Source organism: Schistocerca cancellata, chromosome 8 (genome assembly GCF_023864275.1).
Source record: "Schistocerca cancellata isolate TAMUIC-IGC-003103 chromosome 8, iqSchCanc2.1, whole genome shotgun sequence".
Classification (NCBI taxonomy): domain Eukaryota; kingdom Metazoa; phylum Arthropoda; class Insecta; order Orthoptera; family Acrididae; genus Schistocerca; species Schistocerca cancellata.
Window position 1 is genome coordinate 182,010,555 of NC_064633.1, and position 23,513 is coordinate 182,034,067.

At 40.5% G+C, this 23,513-nt stretch overlaps 1 protein-coding gene across 3 annotated transcripts in view; it reads left to right on the forward strand.

The window, feature by feature from the left end:
- Nucleotides 1-23,513, forward strand: part of LOC126094727 (exosome complex component RRP43-like) — a 117,836-nt gene that overhangs the window by 71,069 nt on the left and 23,254 nt on the right. For all 3 annotated transcript variants that reach the window (XM_049909273.1, XM_049909275.1, XM_049909274.1), the window contains 2 exons: nucleotides 14,436-14,730; nucleotides 21,084-21,204. In XM_049909273.1, the coding sequence (XP_049765230.1) occupies nucleotides 14,436-14,730; nucleotides 21,084-21,204 (416 nt within the window). The remainder of the gene's footprint in view (nucleotides 1-14,435; nucleotides 14,731-21,083; nucleotides 21,205-23,513) is intronic.

The window sequence follows — 23,513 nt, forward strand, 5'->3', positions numbered from 1 at the left end:
GTTGGTGACCCTACGGTAGAGATTCACACACAGTGAATGTTAAAGCATAGCTCAGTCATGCCGGTGTCCTGTTTTGTTAGCCCGGGGTATGTATACTGCTCAAGTGGGCTTCCTAATGCAGAAGACAAGCACCGCCGCATGCTTCAGTGCCATTGAAACTTCCTGATGACAGGCAACAACTGTCTCAGAGAACTGAGTTGCTATTGGGATGCTGCATGGATGGCGAAATGCTATGTTGGCTGTCTGTGACTCACAACCTGAGTATGGCACTGGGCTCCTGTAATGTGCTGTTAAATTTCCTCTCCCATAGAAGAAATCTGGCCCACTGGATTCCAGTTTGAGAAACTGACTATAACAGAGGCACTGATATATTTACAATTTTGTACACATTGCATTCTTGTTTTTGAATCGGAGTTAACACTATTGAATAACTTTCACCTTTGATACCCTTTCTCAATATTTACACTTTATTCACTGGCTCACAGAGACAGCATCTTTAGGTCCTGTTTTGCACTACCTTACTTCAACTCTTTTTTTCAATTTGGGAAGCAGGTGTGTCGTTCCACCTTGTGGAATGTGATGTGGGGATCAGGGAGGCATCCAATCACTGTAACCTTACCTACTTTTTCAGTAACTGCATCGACACCATGCAATCCGAGTAACTAGTTAGAAGACAGAAGTAACATGTACAGATTGTAGGGCCATCCCCAAATCTATCCTGGGTGAACAATTCTATGTGCTCTTCCAGTGGTCAAGACCAAACCAGGCACTTTTTGAGCTGCTTATCAATATGTGCATTATTTTATTGTCTTATTACTACGTCATAACAAACAAAGATAATAATTAAAAAAGGAAAGAGTCAGTGGTAGCATTGCTATGATCGCATGCTTGGACTTAATGGCAGAGGAACTATCAGAACTTCATTGTTCTATAGCTTGATGAACAAAATCTACTACATTTTTATGATAGTTAACCCCTAACACTTCATAATTATATCCCTCACAATAATTCATTATGTATGCGCAATACCTCATAATCTTCCATAGCCCAACATAATCATAACCCTAACATATCATTCATTATTTATTTGTTTTACCCAAAGATCGCCCCATAATGATATAAGAGTTGGCATGGTCATAAAATAAAAAACAATAGCTTAAAATATAGATATATAAAGAATACCGAAGCCTGCTCCATAAGGACAGAACAGGTGGTCAGCTGTATTCTTGCCGAAGAAACCAACCTGGCATTTGCCTGAAGTGATATAGGAAAATCAAACCAGGCTGGCTGGACAGAGTGAACCTCATCCTCATGAATATGAGGTCAGGGTCTTAACAGCAGCACCATCTCATTCGGTTGGTCCCTGCTACAAAAATGTTTTTTGATTTATACACAGATATTTCCTGACAGCTAATAATACAAAAACATAGTTTTGCTCTTCATCACTGCACACACGAAGAACACCCACTGATGACTTCTGGGCCACAAAGATGCTGCTATGCCCCTTGTGATAACTTCAGCCTGTTTGGGAGCCAATTGATGGGCCACCAACATTCAGGTATGCTCCATTTTCAGCTCTGTCCTCCCCTCTGTCCATGTGATGGAAAAAAAGACATGTACTGTAGGACCTAAATGGAAAAGCAATAAACTGTGATCATGTATTGAAATGTGACAGGGTGTTTCAGTTAACCCCTTTCAATACTACCACTACTCTTTGAGTTGTTCAAGTAATCTTAAGTTGTGTAGGATGCATTAATAATGAAAAATATTTTAGCTGACTTTTGGAACTGATGTATTTTAGTAATGTCTTTCATTTCCGCGGGCAATTTATTATACAATTTTATTTCCTGATAGAAAACATTGCTTTGAGCTTTTTGTTTGTTTTTACTTCGTAAATGTAAGTCTATACTGGCTCTCATTACATGATTACTCATATTTAAAGAACTATTAGTAAAATACATGGCAATATTAGCATTAATATGCACAATAGATTGGTAGATGTACTCACTTCGGGCAGTAAGGATGCCCAGTTTTCTAAATATCTCTTTACAGTGAGACCAGTTACTATTTGTAGTCATTATTCTTGTGGCTCTTTCCTGTAGTTTAAAAACTGTGTTCGTGTTTTGTGCCTTCGATCCACAGAAAAGAATCTCATAGCAAAGAAGTGATTGCATGTAGGAATAGTATGATACCACAAGAGGTTGTCTGTTATAAATTGATGATAGAACCCCAAAGCATAAAATGTTGATGACATTCTTTTTGTCAGTATCCTTGTGTGCTCATTCCATGTTAAGTGCTGATCGATATTCATCCCTAAAAACACTGCGTTTGCTAAACAATCTATAGACTTATTATCTATGTCTAATGTGATAGAGTTGTTTTCCCTCTTTATGCTGAAGTATGTACCATTAGCTTTCTTTATATTCAGTGTTAGTTTAGTATGTACTGCCTAGCTGTAAATGTTCTTGAGGGCTTCATTTGCTTTTTCTAATAGGAGCTCTGGTGGTTTTTCAGTGACACTGACGTGTGAGAAAAGTAATGAGACTGATTTTTTGTATCTAACAAAGCTTTTTTTTTCCCCCAAATAACAATATTGTCCCCTTCGAAGTATTTCCCTTCATTAGCTATACATTGGCAGAAACGTCATTCCCAGTCTTGGTTGCAGCATTGAAAGGCTTCAACTGGTAGTGCCTTTTAACATATCTATCACTTTCATTTGAATGTTTTCAAGAGTCCCAAAATGGTATCCTTTTAAGACATTTCTCAGTTTTGCGAATATAAAAACATACAAGGATTCAGATCAGGTAAATAGAGGGGCTGCAGAAGAACAGGAATGCCTTTCAAGGTTAAAAATTTTGTGATGGAAGTGGCTGTGTGAGGTGGGGCAGTGCCATGATGCAGCATCCACTTATCCACAATGTCCGGTCTCACTCAATTCATCAATTTCGTGAGGCTTTCAAGAACATCATTGTAAACCACTTGGTTGACAGTTTTTACTGTTTTGATCTTTGGTTTGCTCATTTCACCTTTTTTCAGTCGAAGTAGCCACTTAGCTGTTTTGCCTTAGGATCATACTAAAAAATCCAGAATTCATCACCTGTGATCACTTGACTGAACCATTCGTTGTCATGGGCAGTCATCTCAATAAAATCAACACACACATTTCTTTGATTGTCCTGTTCAATTGTGAGGTTTTTCGGTACCAATTCGGCACAAACCTTTTGCGTGTGCAAAACTTCGGTCAAAATTTAGTGTACAATGGAAGTGTTTTAGTTTATCACCAATCATCCTTATTTTTAAATGTCTGTCTGATCTCACAAGAGCATGCACCTGTTCAACAATTTTGGAAGGTGATTATTAACAGCCGTCAAATAGTGTATAAAATGCTTGTTTGACTGTCAGCTGCCTTTTTATTTAAAACCCAAATATTGACTGGTTTCAGTCATAGACCATCTTCATGTGTTAAGGTTAAAACAGTTTAAGCCACATCATCACATCTGTCACTACGTAAATATTGGCCAAATCTCATATGTAGAGCATGCCGTGAATTCCGGTATAACTCACAGGACTTTGGTAGGCCATGACATGCATAAACAGAGTTCTGGCTGTGACATGGCCATAATTTATGTAATGACAGATGTGATGTGGCCTAAACTGTTTTAACCGTAATCCATGAAGATGGTCTATGACTTAAACCAGTCAATATTTGGGTTTTAAATAAACAAGCTGCTGATGGTCAAACACATATTTTATACTTTCTACATTTTTGTTGTTTTTTTTTAATTGAGGGTCTCCCTGAGCAAGGTTTATCTCCAATGTGTTCTCAACCTTCCAAAAATTATTTATGTGATTGAACAAAGTGTGCTCTTGACAAGGAATGTTCCTCAAGTACTTGATGGCATAATGTTGTTCTAAATTCCACTGTTCCATTTTTGTAACACATGACAAAAACACGCCTTCACTGATGGTGCTCTCAAACATCACATGATGGCTATACAGCTCCGAAACTTGGACTGAGCATCTCAAAGGGATGGACACACAGGCCTACACAATTAGAACAACACAGTGTTCCCAGATTTCTAACAGTGTCATCAACCTCATTACTTTTCTAACACACCTTGTATGATGTTGTTGTCATCAGTGCAGAGAACTTTTTCTCCATGTCTTATATTATTATACTATCTGGAAAGTCATTGACACCTTTTAAACATAACTGGACCCAATATGCTACGCTGAGGAACAGGTATGTTTGTTTGTTTCTTGCCTGACAACTGCTTTACTAAAAATGTATCATCAGTAGATGTGTGGACTATCACGGTTTTTTTCATCATGTTTTACAGATGGGGTTGGAACCATTTATTTGTCATTCCCCTTATACCTAATGCATCTAGCTTGTTGAGCAGTATTTTATGGCCAACAGTGTTAAAGGTATTGGACAAGTCTAAGAATATGCCTGGAACACAGCACATTTGTGTAACGATAATGCTATATGTTGCAATTCATTATCTCTACACCAGTGCTCTGTAATGCATACTACCACACTGTTTGAACACTGTAATTAAACTTCTACACATCATCAGACCATCCCTATGCCATTCCAAATCCCAACCTGTTGCCAGAGGAGTCATGTACCTGAGGAAGACTAGGGTGAAAGACCTACGCAGTCCATGCACCCAGCACTTCCTACACCAGTCCTTTTAAAGGCTTACCTACCCCATTAGAGGCAGGGCCACCTGTGAAAGCAGGCATATCATACACCAACCCTGCTGCTATCACTGCACGGCTTTTTATGTCGGTATCCATACCAACCAGCTGTTCATCAGAATGAACAGCTTCTGACAAACTGTGTCTGAATATGAAATTGACCACCCAGTGGCACAGAAGGCGTGATTCTGATGGCTGCTTCACATTCCAGGCCATCTGGATGTTTCCATGCACCACCAGCATCTGTGAATGACAAAGGTGGGCACTATCCTTGCAACATGACCTTCTCTTTCACAACCCTCCTGGTCTCAGTCTATGTCAACCAACTGTTCCTGCAACCCCCCCCCCCCCCCACCCACCCACCCTCTGTCTGATAACGCATTTCATGTCTCTGTGTCACCTTTATTGCAGGCCGCTTACTCACCAGCTCTGATGGCCCATGCGTTATGTGTCTAGCCCATGCACCTGCCACTGGTCCCTCATGCATTTGTAGCCAGCAAAGCTGCTGCCTCCCTTGCAGCTGCTATCTTCCCACCTCTAACCCCTCTTCCTGCTTCTCTCTCCCTCTACTCACCCCACCCCAAGGAACCCCTACCAGTCCATCTGTCAGACTGCAGTCCTGGAATTGTGTGTTCAGCTGGCACCATATAGGGTCATAGGTGTGTGTGGAGAGGGAGATTTTCCTTTTATAATTAAATATAAATAGTTCATAGTAAATCCCAATACGTTACATGCATTTTCTTGTCCAGCATATCAAGCTGCTTGAACTTCTTGATATCACTGATGTCCTTCCTGGGTCACAATCATTTTTCATCTACTATCTTGCTCCATCAGTATAGTAGTGGTATACTTCATAATATTTTCCTTATACCCAATACATTCTCCAGTAATGTAAAATGTTAAACTTGGACAGATACCTTAGGTAGATTTTCTGTTATCATGCTCACTTTATCTTGAGGGGTCTGTAATCATTTAATCATTTCACACCCAACAATCATCTCGCATCCATGTGGTATCTCATCACCTTGCTGTTTAGAGACAGTGTCACATGATGCAAAGATAGAACCCTTAATCATCATCAGGATGACGAAATCCGGCTTCATATCTATGAAGAGCATCAACCCATGTTTGCATTTGTCTATTATTTACATTTACCTAAATCTTCTTGGTGCCCGCGGCCTTCCTTTTGTTGGCCACACATTTTTTATACAGTGTCTGGTGTAATGCCCCTTCTATCAGCATACTGAGCAAACACTATCGTGATTTGGTGAACAAGGCTGCATGCCCAGGTAAAATACATTGGCCGCACCAATTGATATCATTGGTCCATCCTTTCTGGGTACTGTAACCCTGACATAATGGAAGCAAGACAGCAGGAAGAGGACAAACCCAAGGCCACAAGGATCCCACAAATGCTGTAAGACCAGCACTTTTTGTTACATTTGCTGCTGTTTCACACATAATAATAATAATAATAATAAATATTTTATTGTCTTTAGGCCATTACAGCAATTGACAACGTCAAATGAAGATACAATTTATAATACAGTGTGATAAGGTATTGACTACTGAAATATTTTAGCTTAATTACAATAAATGTACAGTAGGTCATCTGTTGGATTACTGCATTTTACAGTTGAAGAATTCATTGATATCATAGAACGAGTGGGCAATAAACCATTCATGCTGTCTTTCTTTGAATGTATATTCAGAAAGATCCTGTATATCATGTGGCAGCTTATTAAATAGTTTGTGTCCTGTGACTTCATAGCTATTTATTGATTTTGATAATCTGTGGTAAGGCATGTATATGTATTTGATGCTTCTTGTGTTGTAACAATGTACATTTTCTCTATGTGTCACATCTTGTAGGTTCTTCTTCGTAAAGATTAAGACATTGTAATCTCCTCCGCAGTTTCCAGCAGTACTCTGTTTCCATTTGCACCACTCCACTGTTGTTGGTGTCAGTTCCATTGCTACCTACCATTGCTCAAACAATTCAATCTCCAATAGGTCCCACCTAACAAAAAGTGTGATGGATGGAGTGGATTATGGGTTTTCTGCAGAAGTTGGATGGAGGCACAGATGATGAATGGAGCCAAATGCTGTCAAGGTTTTTTTGAGTGTTAACCATAAACAAACATAATGCAGCATGTCTGGTGTATGCAGGCAACGGATGTTAAACTGTGGATCACACATGTCAGCGTGTGACAGTTTCCCAGTGTCAAGTTGACAGAGTGAGGCAGTGCGATTGCAAGACTAGCAGGAGATGATGGTGTTGCCCAGGGTGATGGACCTTGGACATATGGCTCCGGCACCATAGTTGTTTCTCAGTTGATGCCTGCCTTTCATGTCCTTCACTTCTTAAAACTCAGACTTATTTCTCCACAATTTGTAGATAATCTTTTGGTCTATGTGTTTTATCCTTGATAACTTAAGAATTCCATGTAGTCAATGCTTCAGCCTATCTTCTGAGATAAGTTACAGGCTCAATATTGCTACAGTTGTTCCTACATTCTCCAGAATCTGGGCAAATCTTCCCCTAGAATTATTTGCCAGTTATGCAATCCTTCTATAGTCAACTGGTATTAGTATTTTACAACCATAACTAAATTTATGATTCAGTAATATTTTTGTAATTGCCTGCCTTCTTTGATATTGGGACAACTGCATTCTTCCTAAAGTTTGAGGATATTTCACCTACCTGATATGTCCTGGAAGCCAAGTGGAAGAGTTTTTAATTGGTTTATCTTAATAATTCTTACAGATGTCTTGTGTCTTGTTAGACTTGAGCCTTTCAGCGCTTTGTCAGATTCTTCTCTCTGTATCAGATTACCCATCTCATCCGCATCAACTTTTCTTCTCTTTCCGTTAATATTGTCATCGAGTTTGTTTCTTTTGTAAAGCACTTCTGTATATTCCTTCAACTTTTTAGATTTCTCTTCTTTGTTTAGTGCTTCCCATTTTACCTCTTCATGTCCATAAAGCTAATTTTCTTTTCTCTGAAGGTTTCTGTAAATTGCCTGTAAGTGGTATCTACTGTGCCTGCTTTTCAACTTCACACTTCCTGCAATCTGATTTTTAGCTATACCGGTACATGTTCCATTTGCTGTTACATACATTTCCTCTGTTCATCAATCAAATTTAATCTCTCTTTTGTTTCTTCCTAGGCCTTTTCTTTTTGCTTAGTTTTTTCTCTGCTGTCTTCGCCACTTTAACTCTCAAAGCTGCCAATTCATCTTTTACTGTATCCTTTCCCATTTCAGTTTGTCAGTTTGTAATGCCCTCTTTGAAACTCTACAAAAACCACTTCTTTTTTTCCAACTTATCAAGTCCAATTATTGGATCTACTGTATGTTTGTAATTTCTGGAACTAATTCACATCTGCTGCTGGAAATCTTTTGCAGTAAAAAACACAGTTTATACATCTCTATCTTACCAGTGTGTAATACATCTGTAATGTTCTAGTATCTCCATGTCTCATACATGTATACAGCCTTATTTTGTGAATCTTAAACCAAGTGTTTGCAATAGATAGATACTGTGTGCAAAATTATAAAGATGGCTTCCTTTTTAATTCCTTTCCCCAACCCATGTTCTACAATTTTTCCTTCTCTTTCTTTCCCCACTATTGAACTTCCGCATTACTCTTTTCGATTTTGTGTTGTTAATCCTGTACATGCCTGACCAGAGATCCTCCTCCTTCCTGCCAACTGCCACAACACTTCACTGATTCCCACTATGTCTAACTTCAACCTATACACTTCTGTTATAAAGTTCTCTAACCCATCTACACCATTAAGGGATCTAACATTCCACTGTCTCCATTCTCTGGCCATATAATGGCCTTCTTTTTTTTCAGTGTCCCCTGAGTAGTCCCACTTGTAGATCCAACTGAGAGATAATTTTACCTCTGTAATATTTTACTCTGGAGGATGTCATCATCATTGAATGATGCAGTAGAGTTGCATGTCCACAGAAATTATAGTGGCTATAGTTTCACCTTTCTGTCAGCCATACCGCAGTATTGGTATAGGAATGCCATGTTTATTAGAGATGCAAGATCAGATTATTTCTCCTGAAACTACTGAAAAGGCTGCTTCCTCACTTCAAGAAAACATACGTTGGTGTAGCCTGTTCACAGATATTCTTCCAACATGGTTGGAGCAACTTCCATGGTACTAGAGGGAGTTGTATACTATTAGAACTGTAGAGGAAGACAGAGATTGGAATACACCCAACAAATAATTGAGGTTGTAGAAGTGTCCCTCAAATAAGAAACCGAAACTGGAATGCTTACCATATCCACCTTGCTGACTTGTGACATTTGACCTCACAGCACAAAAATTTGTAGCACTCCAAGATAATATTTTGATGATATTTATCACAATTTTAATGTGCTGATTTGTGGAGTTCTTTCAATATGTCTTTTTTTGCCATTCTACACTTTTTTGCCATTTTGAACATAAATAGGATTTTTGATTCAGTAGACTTGGTACATAGGCCTGAGTTGGAGGAAAATATTTCTAAGAATGTACATTTGGAGCACGGCATTTTATGGTAGTGAATCATGGACTGCAAAAATCCAGAAAAGAAGAGAATCAAAGTGTTTGAAATGTGGTGCTACAGAAGAATGCTGAAAATTAGATGCATTGATGAGGTAAGGAATGAGGAGGTTCTCTGCAGAAACTGCGAAGAAAGGAACATATGAAAAACAGTGACAATAAGGAGGTACAGAATGATAAAACATATGTTAAAACATTTGGGAATAACTTCCATGGTACTAGAGGCAGCTGTATACTATTAGAACTGAAAGGAAGACATTGGAATATACCCAACAAATAATTGAGGTTGTAGAAGTGCTCCTATGAGATGAAGAGGTTGGCGCAGGAGAGGAATTCGTGGTAGGCTGCAGCAAGTCAGTCAGAAGACTGATGACTTGAATAAAAGAATGGTATTTTGGTGCACTACTTGTCCATTGCTCTGATTGACTTCAAACTTGGAAAGAATTATCTTGAAGACGGAAGTTTTTCCAAGTGCCTAGCAACATCCAGTACAGAAGAAGAAAACTTTCTTATTCAGAAGATGATTGAATAGCATACCTGGTGCACCATTCAACGAATTAAGTGGACTCTAAATGTTGCATCATCAATTTGCTCTTTGACCACACAAGAGGACCGTCATGTCAGAAAGTCAAAGACAGGAACAGAGGGCTTAGTGTTTCAACCAGCAGATGCTTGGTATATTTAATTCCAGCCAGTGTTGATATACAATATGATTATGGACAATGTAGGAAAAGACAGATTGCTATACCGTAAAGAGCACACATTAAGTTGCAGACAGCTGCACTTAAAAGACACTTACATAAAGCTTTCGGCCACAGCCTTCATCAACATCAGTATATATATATATATATATATATATCTGCCTACGTAGATCAACACCTTCAACCCATTACATGCAGTCTCCCATCCTTCATCAAAGACACCAACCACTTTCTCGAACACCTGGAATCCATACCCAATCTGTTACCCCCGGAAAACATCCTTGTAACCATTGATGCCACTTCCGTATACACAAATATCCTGCACGCCCAGGGCCTCGCTGCGATGGAGCACTTCCTTTCACGCCGATCACCTGCCACCCTACCTAAAACTTCTTTCCTCATTACCTTAGCCAGCTTCATCCTAACTCACAACTTCTTCACTTTTGAAGGCCAGACGTACCAACAAATGAAGGGAACAGCCATGGGTACCAGGATGGCCCCCTACGCCAACCTATTTATGGGTCGCTTAGAGGAAGCCTTCTTGGTTACCCAGGCCTGCCAACCCAAAGTTTGGTACAGATTTATTGAGGACATCTTCATGATCTGGACTCACAGTGAAGAAGAACTCCAGAATTTCCTCTCCAACCTCAACTCCTTTGATTCCATCAGATTCACCTGGTCCTACTCCAAATCCCATGCCACTTTCCTCAACATTGACCTCCATCTGTCCAATGGCCAGCTTCACACATCCGTCCACATCAAACTCACCAGCAAGCAACAGTACCTCCATTATGACAGCTGCCACCCATTCCATATCAAACTGTCCCTTCCCTACAGCTTAGGTCTTTGTGGCAAACAAATCTGCTCCAGTCCATAATCCCTGAACCATTACACCAACAACCTGAAAACAGCTTTCGCATCCCGCAACTACTCTCCCGACCTGGTACAGAAGCAAATAACCAGAGCCACTTCCTCATCCCCTCAAACCCAGAACCTCCCACAGAAGAACCCCAAAAGTGCCCCACTTGTGACAAGATACTTTCCGGGACTGGATCAGACTCTGAATGTGGCTCTCCGGCAGGGATACGACTTCCTCAAATCCTACCCTGAAATGAGATCCATCCTTCATGAAATCCTCCCCACTCCACCAAGAGTGTCTTTCTGCCGTCCACCTAACCTTCGTAACCTCTTGGCTCATCCCTATGACATCCCCAAACCACCTTCCCTACTCTCTGGCTGCTACCCTTGTAACCGCCCCCGGTGTAAAACCTGTCCCATGCACCCTCCCACCACCACCTACTCCAGTCCTGTAACCCGGAAGGTGTATACGATCAAAGGCAGAGCCACGTGTGAAAGCACCCACGTGATTTACCAACTGACCTGCCTACACTGTGAAGCCTTCTATGTGGGAATGATGAGCAACAAACTGTCCATTCGCATGAACGGACACAGGCAGACAGTGTTTGTTGGTAATGAGGATCACCCTGTGGCTAAACATGCCTTGGTGCATGGCCAGCACATCTTGGCACAGTGTTACACCATCCGGGTTATCTGGATACTTCCCACTGACACCAGCCCATCAGAACTCCAGAGATGGGAACTTGCTCTTCAATATATCATCTCTTCCCATTACCCACCAGGCCTCAACCTCCGCTAATTTCAAGTTGCCGCCCCTCGTACATCACTTGTCACTCAACAACATCTTTGCCTCTGTACTTCCGCCTCGACTGACATCTCTGCCCAAACTCTTTGCCTTTACATATGTCTGCTTGTATCTGTATATGTGCAGGTGTGTGTGTGTGTGTGTGTGTGTGTGTGTGTGTGTGTGTGTGTGTGTGTCCCTCACTCCTGTCCCTGTCCCTCTTTCCTGCTGAAGCAACTGTGGGTTGCGAAAGCTTGAAATTTGTGTGTGTGTTTGTGTGTTTTTTATTGTGTCTTATCTACCATCGCTTTCTCGCTTGGTAAGTCACAGCATTTATACAGATGAGGAGAGAGAGGAATGCTGTCTGATGGGGTGTGCAGGGACTAGAATGCCAACAGGTGCAGTGTCAGGAGGTTGTGGGACAGAGAGATGGGGGGAAAAGGAGCAAAAACATGAGAGGAGAAGGGAAGATAGGCAGATGGATTGGCAGAGGGCTGCAGATAAACAGGGTGGGGGATAAGAATGGGGAGGAGATGATAGGACAGAGGGGGTGGAAACTGTTGGGCAGAGGGTGTGGGGACATTATTTTGTCCTGGCTTCAACCTCATCTCCCACCCTATTTATTTGCAGCCCCCTGCCTACACATCAGCCCATTTTTCCGCGCTCCTCTCCGTTTTTGTTCCTTTTTCCCCACCTTATTGTCCCACAATCTCCTGACTGCGCATGTTGCCATTCTAGTCCCTGCACACTCCACCAGAGAGCATACACTACTATCCCTTCCCCTTATCCACCACCTCCAGAGTGCTGTTTGCATCCCACATGATAGTTGCATTCTGGCCCAAAATGCTGGAGTTGGCAGTTGCATGTGCATGAGCTGTGCTTTCCTGTGTGTGTGAATGGCGTTTGTGTCTCTTTACTGATGAAGGCTGTGGCCGAAAGGTCTACGTAAGTGTCTTTTTAATTGTGCATGTCTGCAACTTAACCTGTCTTCTTTACAGTAAGTAGCAATCTGTCTTTTCCTACATTGTTGATATTCCTGCCTGGAGTTTGCAATATGACAATGGGGTAAACTATTCAGTTATGGTAGGCAAAATTACAGTTGTGCATTTGGTGTTTCTCGATGATGCTCATTAAACAGAAGTGAAGAAAGTCATGGCTAAATCAAATGGAATGGAGTGCAGTTTTTTTGGTGCTTGCAGGAATGTCACCATAATACTCGAAGAAGGAAATAGGTACACTTTCATCGAGCTGGTGTAGTAGTGGTAAATATGCTGTGCAGCATTTTCTGTATCCAAATAAATACTTTCCTGAGTTTCATCTGCTCATTTCAGAAACATTCATCGTGTGCTTTTTAAACATTGTTTAGCAATTTTTTGTGCATGTAATTATTTTTTAAACTTAAAAATAACAAATTATTTATTTCCCATAACATTCCAGTAATGATAATTCTAGAATGGCAACCCTGCACCTGAGGTTTATGTGGTGTACATCAAAACACACAACAGACCAGAGACTTTATTAACTTTTGGGCTACCACTGTGTGTTTTAGTTTTAAACACTTAGAACACTGCCCCCTGCCTACAATGACACTCAAAGCATCATTGCAACTGAGTGTCATTCAGACTGTAGAGAGATGTGTATTAAGTGTTTGTGTGTGCTTAAACTAGAAGTGGAGTGGTAGCTCAAAAGTCAAGTAAAGCCTCTGCACTGGTCTGTGTTTTTATTTACGGTGAATCAAATACGGGTGTGTGGTTGACTTCCCAGAGCATTCCTCTGGCCTTCTGTCCCCTGTACTATCAGTGTCTTCTTTTTTTCTACTTTTGACATTTGACATTGTGTGTAGTCCATTCATAATACCTCTGTCAGAATAATAGTTCTAATTTTAAATCATTGATTATGAAACTTAAATATCTCTCTCTCTCTCTCTCTCTCTCTCTCTCTCTCTCTCTCTCTCTCTCTCTCAATCTCCTCATTGCAATTAAATACCCATGTCCTACCTATTGTTGACTGAGTCAGGATGTGCAGTGACAAGATGCTGGACTCATATTAGGGAACATTGCAGTTGATATCCCTATGCAGCCATCCTGATTTAGTTAGTGGCTCCATCTCTAATTATGCCAATGGAGCAGTGAGCCCAAACCTCATTTAATTCATTCCTTTTCATTATATTTTTACATGCCTATGCCCTATTACATTTACTGTGGTTACTTTTGTACTACCAGCTACACTAGCCACATTGTGCAGAATATTTGTTATCTTTTGTTTAATAAGTGTGAAGGCTTCACTTTTGGTTATCTTTTGCTCATTGAGAGAGGACACTCAAAGTCATTGACTCTGCTGACTGGACTATGGCGGAAGCTCAGTATGTCTTTCCATTTCCCAACTATGAGAAAAAAGAAGTTACAATTCAGAATTCCAAATCGTGTTAGTTATAGCATTATACTATTTATGATTTGTGACTTTGTTCAATGCAATGTATGTTTTCTGAATTAACAAGACTTTTTTAAATCTGAAAGTTTTAGTCTTACATTTTTGTATAAATCTCTGTGCTTATTGTTTTGAATGTGTGGTTAGGATAGATATCATTTGTTTATAGTAGCAAATTATGTTATTTTGAAAAGATGTAGAATATAACATTTCATGTTGAAAATGTAGTGCATTTATCACTTCTTCAGCCCCCTGTAACCAGCATATTCAGGTATAGGACTTCAAATATGTTTACCATGAGTAGTTAAGCTGATTTTGTAAGTGAAATCACTCTAATAATTAGTGAGAGAAAAATAGTAGTAGTAATACATGCTATTTAATTATTTATGTTTCTAGGAACTGGTAGCACCAAAGACGGAAGAACCTGAGAGTGGTTTCATTGTACCAAATGTAACGCTCCCACCTCTGTGCTCCCCAAAATTTCGCCCAGGACCACCAAGTGCACTTGCACAGACTCTGACACACCTTGTTGCAAGTATTGTGATGAACTCACAGTGTCTCAAGCTACAGGATCTCTGCATTACTCCAGAACATCTAGTCTGGGTATTACATTGTGATATGGTATGTCTTGATCATGATGGAGCGTTACTGGATGCTTGTCTTACAGCACTACTTGCTGCCCTAAAAACAAGTGAGTACACATGTAACTAGGGTGGTTAGATAGATGTTTTACTTAATTGGTTTTGTTGCCAATGAATGATAGTTTTGTTGGTCACACAGTCTGTTTCAGATATACTCAAGCATGCTTCACATAATAGTCTTTTGTTTCCTTGGCCTTACTGCTTCACAAATGACAATATAAATGCGATACTGAAAAAAAAAGACACCTAACACCAACAGAGACACATAACTAGCCGAACAATTTAATTATGAATCTTGTATTAGAAACTTAGGGTGGTTTGGAGAACGGCAGACTGAACACATACAGTGAGGCAAAATATCAGTTTGGGTGTGTTTACAACAAAATATTGTTTGAAGTCTTAATTTTATGCACCCTATTAGTCTGGTGTAATATTTAGTTAAAATGTATATAGAAGAATGGTCTATATTTGCAGTAGCAATTGTGTATAGGTGCTGTGCTGTACAGTAATGTCTCCACAGTTTTGTCACACAGCAGCCATGTTTATAATCCATGATGAAAACTGTTTCCCTCTTTTTTAAGATATTTTTTTAGTGCAATAAATATAGGCTGGAAATTAGTATTACATGCTGGAAACATTTTTCTATGAAACCAGTCTGTGAATTATTGCTTGAGTGGTAATTATTGTTCCTGTTGAAAAATTTCTTGCATGGGGTACCAGATTGATTGCATGGATCTTAATCAATTAAATCTAGCAAGGTAGCACAGTAATTAAGATAACTGGTCTTGTATTATTTGGAAGGGCAGCATTTGAATGACCCATCCAACAGTCCAGTCTTATGTTTTCGATTATTTCGCTAAACCACTTAAGCCAAATGCCACAAAAATTTCTTTGAATGGGCATGGCCAGTTTCTTTGTTCAGTTTGAGCCTGTGCCCAGCACTAGTGATGTTTTTGTTGATGTGATACTAAACCCAAATCTTCCTTCTTTCCTTTGTCAGATAAGGTCAGTAGAATGTAAAACTAATTGAAAAAGTAGCAATAACTAACCTGTACAACTGTGAATTTCCATAGCCATTTAAAAATGATGTCTTTGTTCCCATATGTACCAGTAGACAGTCTTGGAAATGTGAAGATTTGTCAGTACTGTCATTTGCTGCTGTGTAAAACAGATCATTAATTTCATCACCTCTGGCTATCATAGTTTTCTTATATTCATCATTTCTTTTGCCATGTTCTAGTGCGACTCAAGCCCCTGAGAAAACAAATCATCCTGGATTTAAATAATTTGTGTGTAAATCACCACTCAGTAACTCATAATCCACTTGTTTTTTGGGGAAAGTGGCTTCAATTTTATTATGAGCCATTTGCTTGGTCAAGACCAAACGAAGCAATCACATATTGCATGTTGTGGAAAAATTTGTTTGCTGGGAAAATTGCCCCATCAACAAACATCATGAAATTGTGGGGATTCAGTGGAATGATAATATGCATTAGTTGTATAGGGAGTGTTCTGTTTAGGTGTTTAGTGGTTGTAGTAGCAAGCTACTGCATTTCACCACAATACAAGGGTAAGGTCAGGTGTACTTTTGTGGGTCAATAGAGAAACATGTTTCTTTATTTTATCCTTGCAATTATTTATGACAATGTCCATTACAAAACAAAGAAATTAATCCTGACTTCATAAGCCTGCTTCAGTATAAGTTCCACAAGTCTCAGGCTTTTCCTATGTATTCTTTTCAACATAATTTATTTTTGGCTCACTGTATTATTTCACATCACTATTGAGCATTTCAAAGTGATTTCAGATTATGAAATCTGCATTTTTGGGAGACACTGTTTTGAAATGCCTATTAGGCTGATTTTTGTTGGTACATAAGGGGCCTTGGTGGAAGTCTGATTTTCCTTGAATTTTCTGGATATACAATCATCAGTCATCTTTTAAAGACTAAGTCTTATCACTGCAACCATATTTGTTTGTCTTCTGCTGGATGTTGTAATTCAGCATACAATTTGAATCACAAAATCCAGGTGATTCTTCTGTGGTCTTCCTCTCCCTTTTTTCCCTAAAACCTTCTCCAGTGTGGTGGCCAAGAATTCATTGTGAAGTATTGTGTGCCCAATGAATTTTGTTTTCCTCTTTTTTAAACAAAATCAAAATAAAAAAGTAGAAGGCCTTTTGAATACCATGTATCCCAAGGCCTTTGTAGTCTGAAGTGTACAAGAGAAATGAAGTCTCTGCAGCCCATAAGTAGGAAGAGAAAAGGTACCATTCATCAAAATTGATAAGCAGGAGAGAGAAATATGACTTATTAGCAGAGCAGGATCAATATTGTTCAGGAAACACTGTATATGTCAATGAAGACTTCGGAGATAAATGTGAATCCATAAATAAAGATCAGTTAATAATGAAATTTCAATTGATGTTTTCCTCTGGCATATATCACAATGTAATAAGGAAATTTTGGACGGGCTGTAAATAATTTAGGAGTAAAGGAAGCCACACTCTGAATAACAAATGGGTTGAGTCATCGACACAGGTACACACAAAAGAGGATGAAAACTCTGCCAGCTTTCGGAAGAAATCTTTGACGAGTACACAAAAGTTAGGAAGTTTCCATTCTCTTTTATGTATGCCTGTTGACGACTCAACCTTCTGCTATTCATTGAGTGTTGACTTTTACACACAAATTACGTACAACCAGGATGATTTCTTTTGTCAGGGTTTTGAGCTGCAGTCTTTAATAGTGACATCCATCAGCTGGCTCTGGAAAAAATGCCAGAAGACCAATTCCATGCCATGAAACAATTTCTTATTCATGTGTGAATCCATCATTACCCACTGTCAAGTTATTTTCATTATGAATATAACATCAGCTAACATGGCCTTGCTGTGATGGTACTGCGAACAGCCAAAAGCAAGGGGCAAGAGAAGCATTTCTGAAGGAAATAAATTTGTTAACACTGAATATGAATTTAAGCATTAACAGGGTGAATATACCTCGAGACAACTGGGAAAAATGCGGGAATTTTTTCATCTGTAAAAAGCACAGGAATTTTTCATTGTTTTAGTTTGCAGTTAAATTTTTGTAGTTTTGACTGGTGAGAAATGAAGGTCTAACAAAGAATTTTACTTTGGCCCACCAATGCAGAATAATACTGCAGCAATAAAACATAAATGAGAAACTAATATGAAAATAAATCTTTAATTGCAAAGAAAATGTGCTATTTACAACAACAAAACACAATGCATACACAAGAATTTTCTGACAGCAAAATGGCTGTAGGACACAGACTATACAATACACTGTGGTCAAAAATATCGGGGCACCTGGCTGAAAATGGCTTAAAAGTTCATGGCACCCTTCATCTGTAATGCTGGAATTCAATATGGTGTTGGCCCACCCTTAGCCTTGATCACAGCTTCCAGTCTCACAGGCATATGTTCAATTAGGTGCTGGAAGGTTTCTTGGGGAATGTTCTTCAAAGAGTGCTACACTGAGGAGAGATATCCATGTCGCCAGTGAGGCCCGGCACTAAGTCGGCGTTCCAAAACATCCCAGATGTGTCCTATAGGATTGAGGTCAGGACTCTGTGCAGGCCAGTCAATTACAGGCATGTTATTGTCATGTAACCACTCCACCACAGGTCATGCATTATGAACAGGTACTCGATCGTGTTGAAAGATACAATCACCATCCCCAAATTGCTCTTCAACAGTGGGAAGCAAGAAAGTGCTTAAAACATCAGTGTAGGCCTGTGCTATGATGGTGCCACACAAAGCAACAAGGGGTCCAAGCCCCTTCCATAATAAAGTCGACAACACCATAACACCACCGCCTCCGAATTTTACTGTCGGCACTACACACGCTGGCAGATGACGTTCACCAGGCATTCGCCGTACCCACACCCTGCCTTTGCATCGCCACATTGTGTACCATGATTTATCACTCCACACAATGTTTTTCCACTGTTCAATCATCCAATGTTTATGCTCCTTGCACCAAGCGAGGTGGCATTTGGCATTTACCGTCGTGATGTGTGGCTTATGAGCAGCTGCTTGACCATGAAATCTGAGTTGTCTCACCTCCCGCCCAACTGTCATAGTACCTGGAGTGGATCCTGATGCAGTTTGGAATTCTTGTGTGATGGTCTGGATAGATGTCTGCCTATCACACATTGCGACCCTCTTCAACTTTATGCGGTCTTTGTCCGTCAACAGACGAGGTTGGCCTGTACGCTTTTGTGCTGTGTGCCCCTTCACATTTCCATTTCACTGTCACAGCAGAACCAGTGGACCAAGGAACATTTAGGAGTGTGGAAATCTTGCGTACAGACATATGACACAAGTGACACCCAATCACCTGACCATGTTCGAAGTCTGTGAGTTCCGCGGAGCACCCCATTCTGCTCTCTCACAATGTCTAATGACTACTGAGGTTGCTGATGTGGAGTACCTGGGAGTGGGTGGCAGCACATTGCACCTAATATGAAAAACTTATGTTTTTTGGGGTTGTCCGGATACTTTTGATCACATAGTGTACTTCATAGGAACAAAGTCCTTTTGATAAGTGTGACATCACAATTACTTACTTTTCTGACAAGTGTGAGAAAATATTGCGAATGGTGGTTTGAGAAACACTACTTGCAAAGTGAATTCTTTGTTTTACACTAGATTAATTATGTTAATTGTGAGAATGTGTGATGAATTTTTTAAATCATGGAGTGTTTGACTCCCATTTGAAAGTTAACACTTTGAGTACCAGTCATGTAGAAAACTTTCAGGTTCAGAAGACCAACCATTTATGCAATTTTTTTTAAATTTTACTGGCACATTAGTGTTTGGTGTATCTTAAAGGTTAACACATGCTGAAAAACACCACTATTATATATGAAAGTTTAGTTTTTCTTGTAGCTATAGTGTGTGTGTGTGTGTGTGTGTGTGTGTGTGTGTGTGTGTGTGTGTGTATTGCTATTCGCTGACTACGTCACATGTCCTATGCTCTAAATATCTGCTGTCATTGGCTGGTGAGATCATCTGAAGTGAGCTATGATTGGTTGACAAAAGCGAATTGGCAGCACAATCTCGATTTCAGAGTCTTGGGAGCTACTGTGCTGTATGTGGTGGAATTTGTATTTATACTTCTGTAATACAAAACAATGCAGTGTACATGTTGCTGCACATCAGAGATATTTCCAAAACACATTGTTTTTTGCTGTGTTTTGTTTCCTAAAGTGCCAAGAAGTTCTACACTGCCATGTAAAACCTTTACCATTCAAATGATTGAAAAGTCTTACATCTCTGAGAGAAAGTATATTGTCACATAACATGGGAAAATGTACTTTCACCCATGGTATAGTGTCTTTTAACTTGGGAAAAAAGTGTATTTTAATTTGGGAAAAAGTGTATGTTCACCCAGGAACAAGTGTTTTTTAACTGGGAAACTTCTTTTTCCTCACCTGTGCGCACGTGCCGCCCCCCCCCCCCCCTCCCCCACACATACACACCCTGGTTTGCAATTCTTATGTTAATGCATTTGTCTGGAGTGTAGCCTACTACGGAAGTAAAACGTGGACAATAAGCAGTTCAGACAAGAAGAGAATAGAAGCTTTTGAATTGTGGTACTACAAAAGAATGCTGAAGGTTAGATAGCTAGATAGTGTACCAATTGGGGGGTGGGGTTACTGAATAGAATTGGGGATAATAGAATTTTGCGGCATAACTTGAGTAAAAGAAGGTATTGGTTGATAGGTCACATTCTGAGACATCAAGCAGTAGTCAATTTAGTATTGGAGGGAAGTATGGGTGGTAAAAATTGCAGATGGAGACCAAGGAAAGAGTACAGGTGCAATTGGATGTGGGTTGTAGTAGTTATTCAGAGATGAAGATACTTGCGCAGGATAAAGTAGTGTGAAGAGCTGCATCAAACAAGTATTTGGATTGAATACCACAACAGCAGCATTGTCATGTCATGTCTACCACATGTTAGCCATGTTACAAATTAATGTACAATACAAATATAAAACTACTTGTCCTACATTTTTACAATTTATCATGTGAAATGATTAACTTTCCAACCTCAGGTTTAATCACAGAGTGATTCATCTGAGCAAACCACAGATTCTCGTCTGATGTGATCAATCATTCACAATGAATCATTGTTTGTGTTTTAGCTGTAAAATCAGTCTCCCCCCCCCCCCCCCCCCCCTCTCTCTCTCTCTCTCTCTCTCTCTCTCTGTGTGTGTGTGTGTGTGTGTGTGTGTGTGTGTGTGTGTGTGTGTGTGTGTGTTTTAAGGAATATTTTATTTCGTAATGGCAAAAACAGATAGTTTTGAAACTGTTTGTATGAAAACTTTTTCCCCCAGAATATTCTGTTTTTATTATTTTTTTACTTTTTTTTCAGTTTCTCTGCCTACTGTTGAATATAACGCAGATGAGGATAAAAAGACAGTTAATTTGAGAAAAAGGACTCCACTCATCATTGATAACATTCCAGTTGCAACAACATTTGCCATAATTGATAAGTAAGTAATGAGTTTTAATTGTCACTTAAATTCCACTTATTATTCATTTTTGTAAGTAAAATACACACAGAAAAAAAATTGCACCTCTGAAGCAACAAAGGCAGACACCCAAAAAATGTTCATATGCCCAGGCTTCTGATTTATTTAGTTATCATCCCTCAAATGTTTTCAGTATTTTATGGGCCACTTAGAGAGGACTTTCTGGATCGTTAGGCTCTTGTCTGCTCACTTGTGCCAATTACTTTTTCATTGTTTGGACTGGCAGTGATGTTGATCTCTGAAAACAGCCAAAAGTTCTCAATTCATTCTGATACATAAAGTTTCATAGTGCGTATTTTTTATGATGACCTCAATCCCATTGATGGCCAGCTTCATGTTTCAGGATAAATTAATTTCATTCCAAATGAACAGCACCAACCTTCCGTCTTTAAACACTCTTTTCACTGATTTCACAATTTCCTTAAAGAGTCATGGCTTCATATTGGAAGGTAAGTTAGTTTAACATCCTCTCGTCCCAGAGAACATTGGAGACAAAACACAAGCGCACACTGAAGAAAAACCCCCATGGGGCTCATGGTCCTTTCATGAGTACGTGCGTGGCAAGCACGGGGTGCTGAGCTATTGCAGCCTTCCTTCTATTCCTGGCTACATTTCCTTTCCCTTCCCCTCCTTTCCTGTCCTTGCTCCTTCCCCTCCGCCCTCTCCTCTCCCTCTCTTGGTGTCCTTGTTTATTTTGGGCCCGCTATCCGGGTTATGTTGGCTTTGCGATTTTGTTACGTTGCATAATTACCTCATCCTTTTGGCATTCTCTGGTCCCCCTCTGGGGTTTGACCTCCATTACTAAATTTCTATTCCATAGTGTGAGCCATATGGGAAAGAGCACCTTACCTAGTATCTCCAGCGTGTGCCCTCCTAGTTCCTTCCACTTTTTCCTTCACACCGTTATCTGATGCTCGGGTACGTAACCAGCAGGGACGCTATGTGCCCTTTTGGTTGAGCCCCCTGAAAACACAGGGCTCACCTTTCTGATACCTGAGCTGTGACCACCTCATGTAAGCCTAGGAGTGGTTGCTTGTCATCCTGGAGCTCCTGAACTCCCGGCAATGGCCGCCGTACCAGATGGCCCTTGCTGTGCCTGGGTGGTGCCTGTGGGGAGAGCCCCTGATCAGAGTGGGTAGTATCAGGGCGGATGCTATGCAGATGAAACGCATACAGGTCCAGAACTCTGGCCGTTCTTCTATGGGCGTCTCTTTGAATGGAAATGATTTGGCAAAGTGGACTCTCTGAGCAAGATGTGATTGGGTTCATTGTTGATCGAAACTGCTTCAGCTGCCCAGTCTGCTGCCCTTCATGCCTGTGACCATCTTAGCACAATTCCTGTGTCCATTACCCCCCCACCAGTCTTTGAATATGGTTCAAGGTGTAATTTTTCACAAGGACCTCATCCTTCAAACTGATGAGGAACTTAGGTACAATCTAGGATGGTGGGTTGTTCACTTTGTTCGGTTTGTTCAGAAGGGCTCGAATGACAATCACATTGATACTGGTGCCCTTATCCTTGCCTTTAAAGGGGATACCCTCCCTGAGAAGGTCAGTATTACGGTTTATCGATGTGACGTGAAGCTGTACATCCCACAACCTATGAGATATTTTATGTGCCTTTGTTTTGGACACGAGTATTCCCACTGTTTGCACACTCACCTCTGTGGTGACTGTGGACGTCCACTCCATGGTGGGAGTTCCTATGTTCACCCTCCTGTGTGTGTTAATTGGCATGGCAATCATTCTCCATGTTCACTGGATTGCCCGGTTTATAAGAAGGGAAAGAAGATACAGGAGCATAAGTTCCTTGATCGTCTAACCTACACTGAGGCTCGTACAAAGCACACACATCTTCATCCTGTGTCAGTGACGTCAAGCTCTGCTTTAGTTACATGTTCACCCCTTCCTCCCCCTTCTTTACCCCAGTCTTGCACTCTTCCCCACCCCTGCGGTTCCCACACCCTCCCTCTGGGTGCTGCTCCTCCTCCCAGTTGGAGAAGTATCCCACTTATTCGGCGTCTGCCAGTCGAGGGCACCCCTCCCGGGACCCCTCTTCCCGGCACCTTCCAGGCCAAAGGTCTGCTTCCACACGTCGACCATGAAAACCACGGTCTGTGGGCCCCCTGGCCACCCGCTCTCTTTCTGTTCCAGATCTTGCTGCAGCTGCCTCCTTTTTGCAGCACAGCCCTCTTCGATCTCAAACAGAAAAGAAGAAGAAACATAATTCCCGGGACAAGGAGCCTCTGGTGTTGCCAAAGGTCCCACCC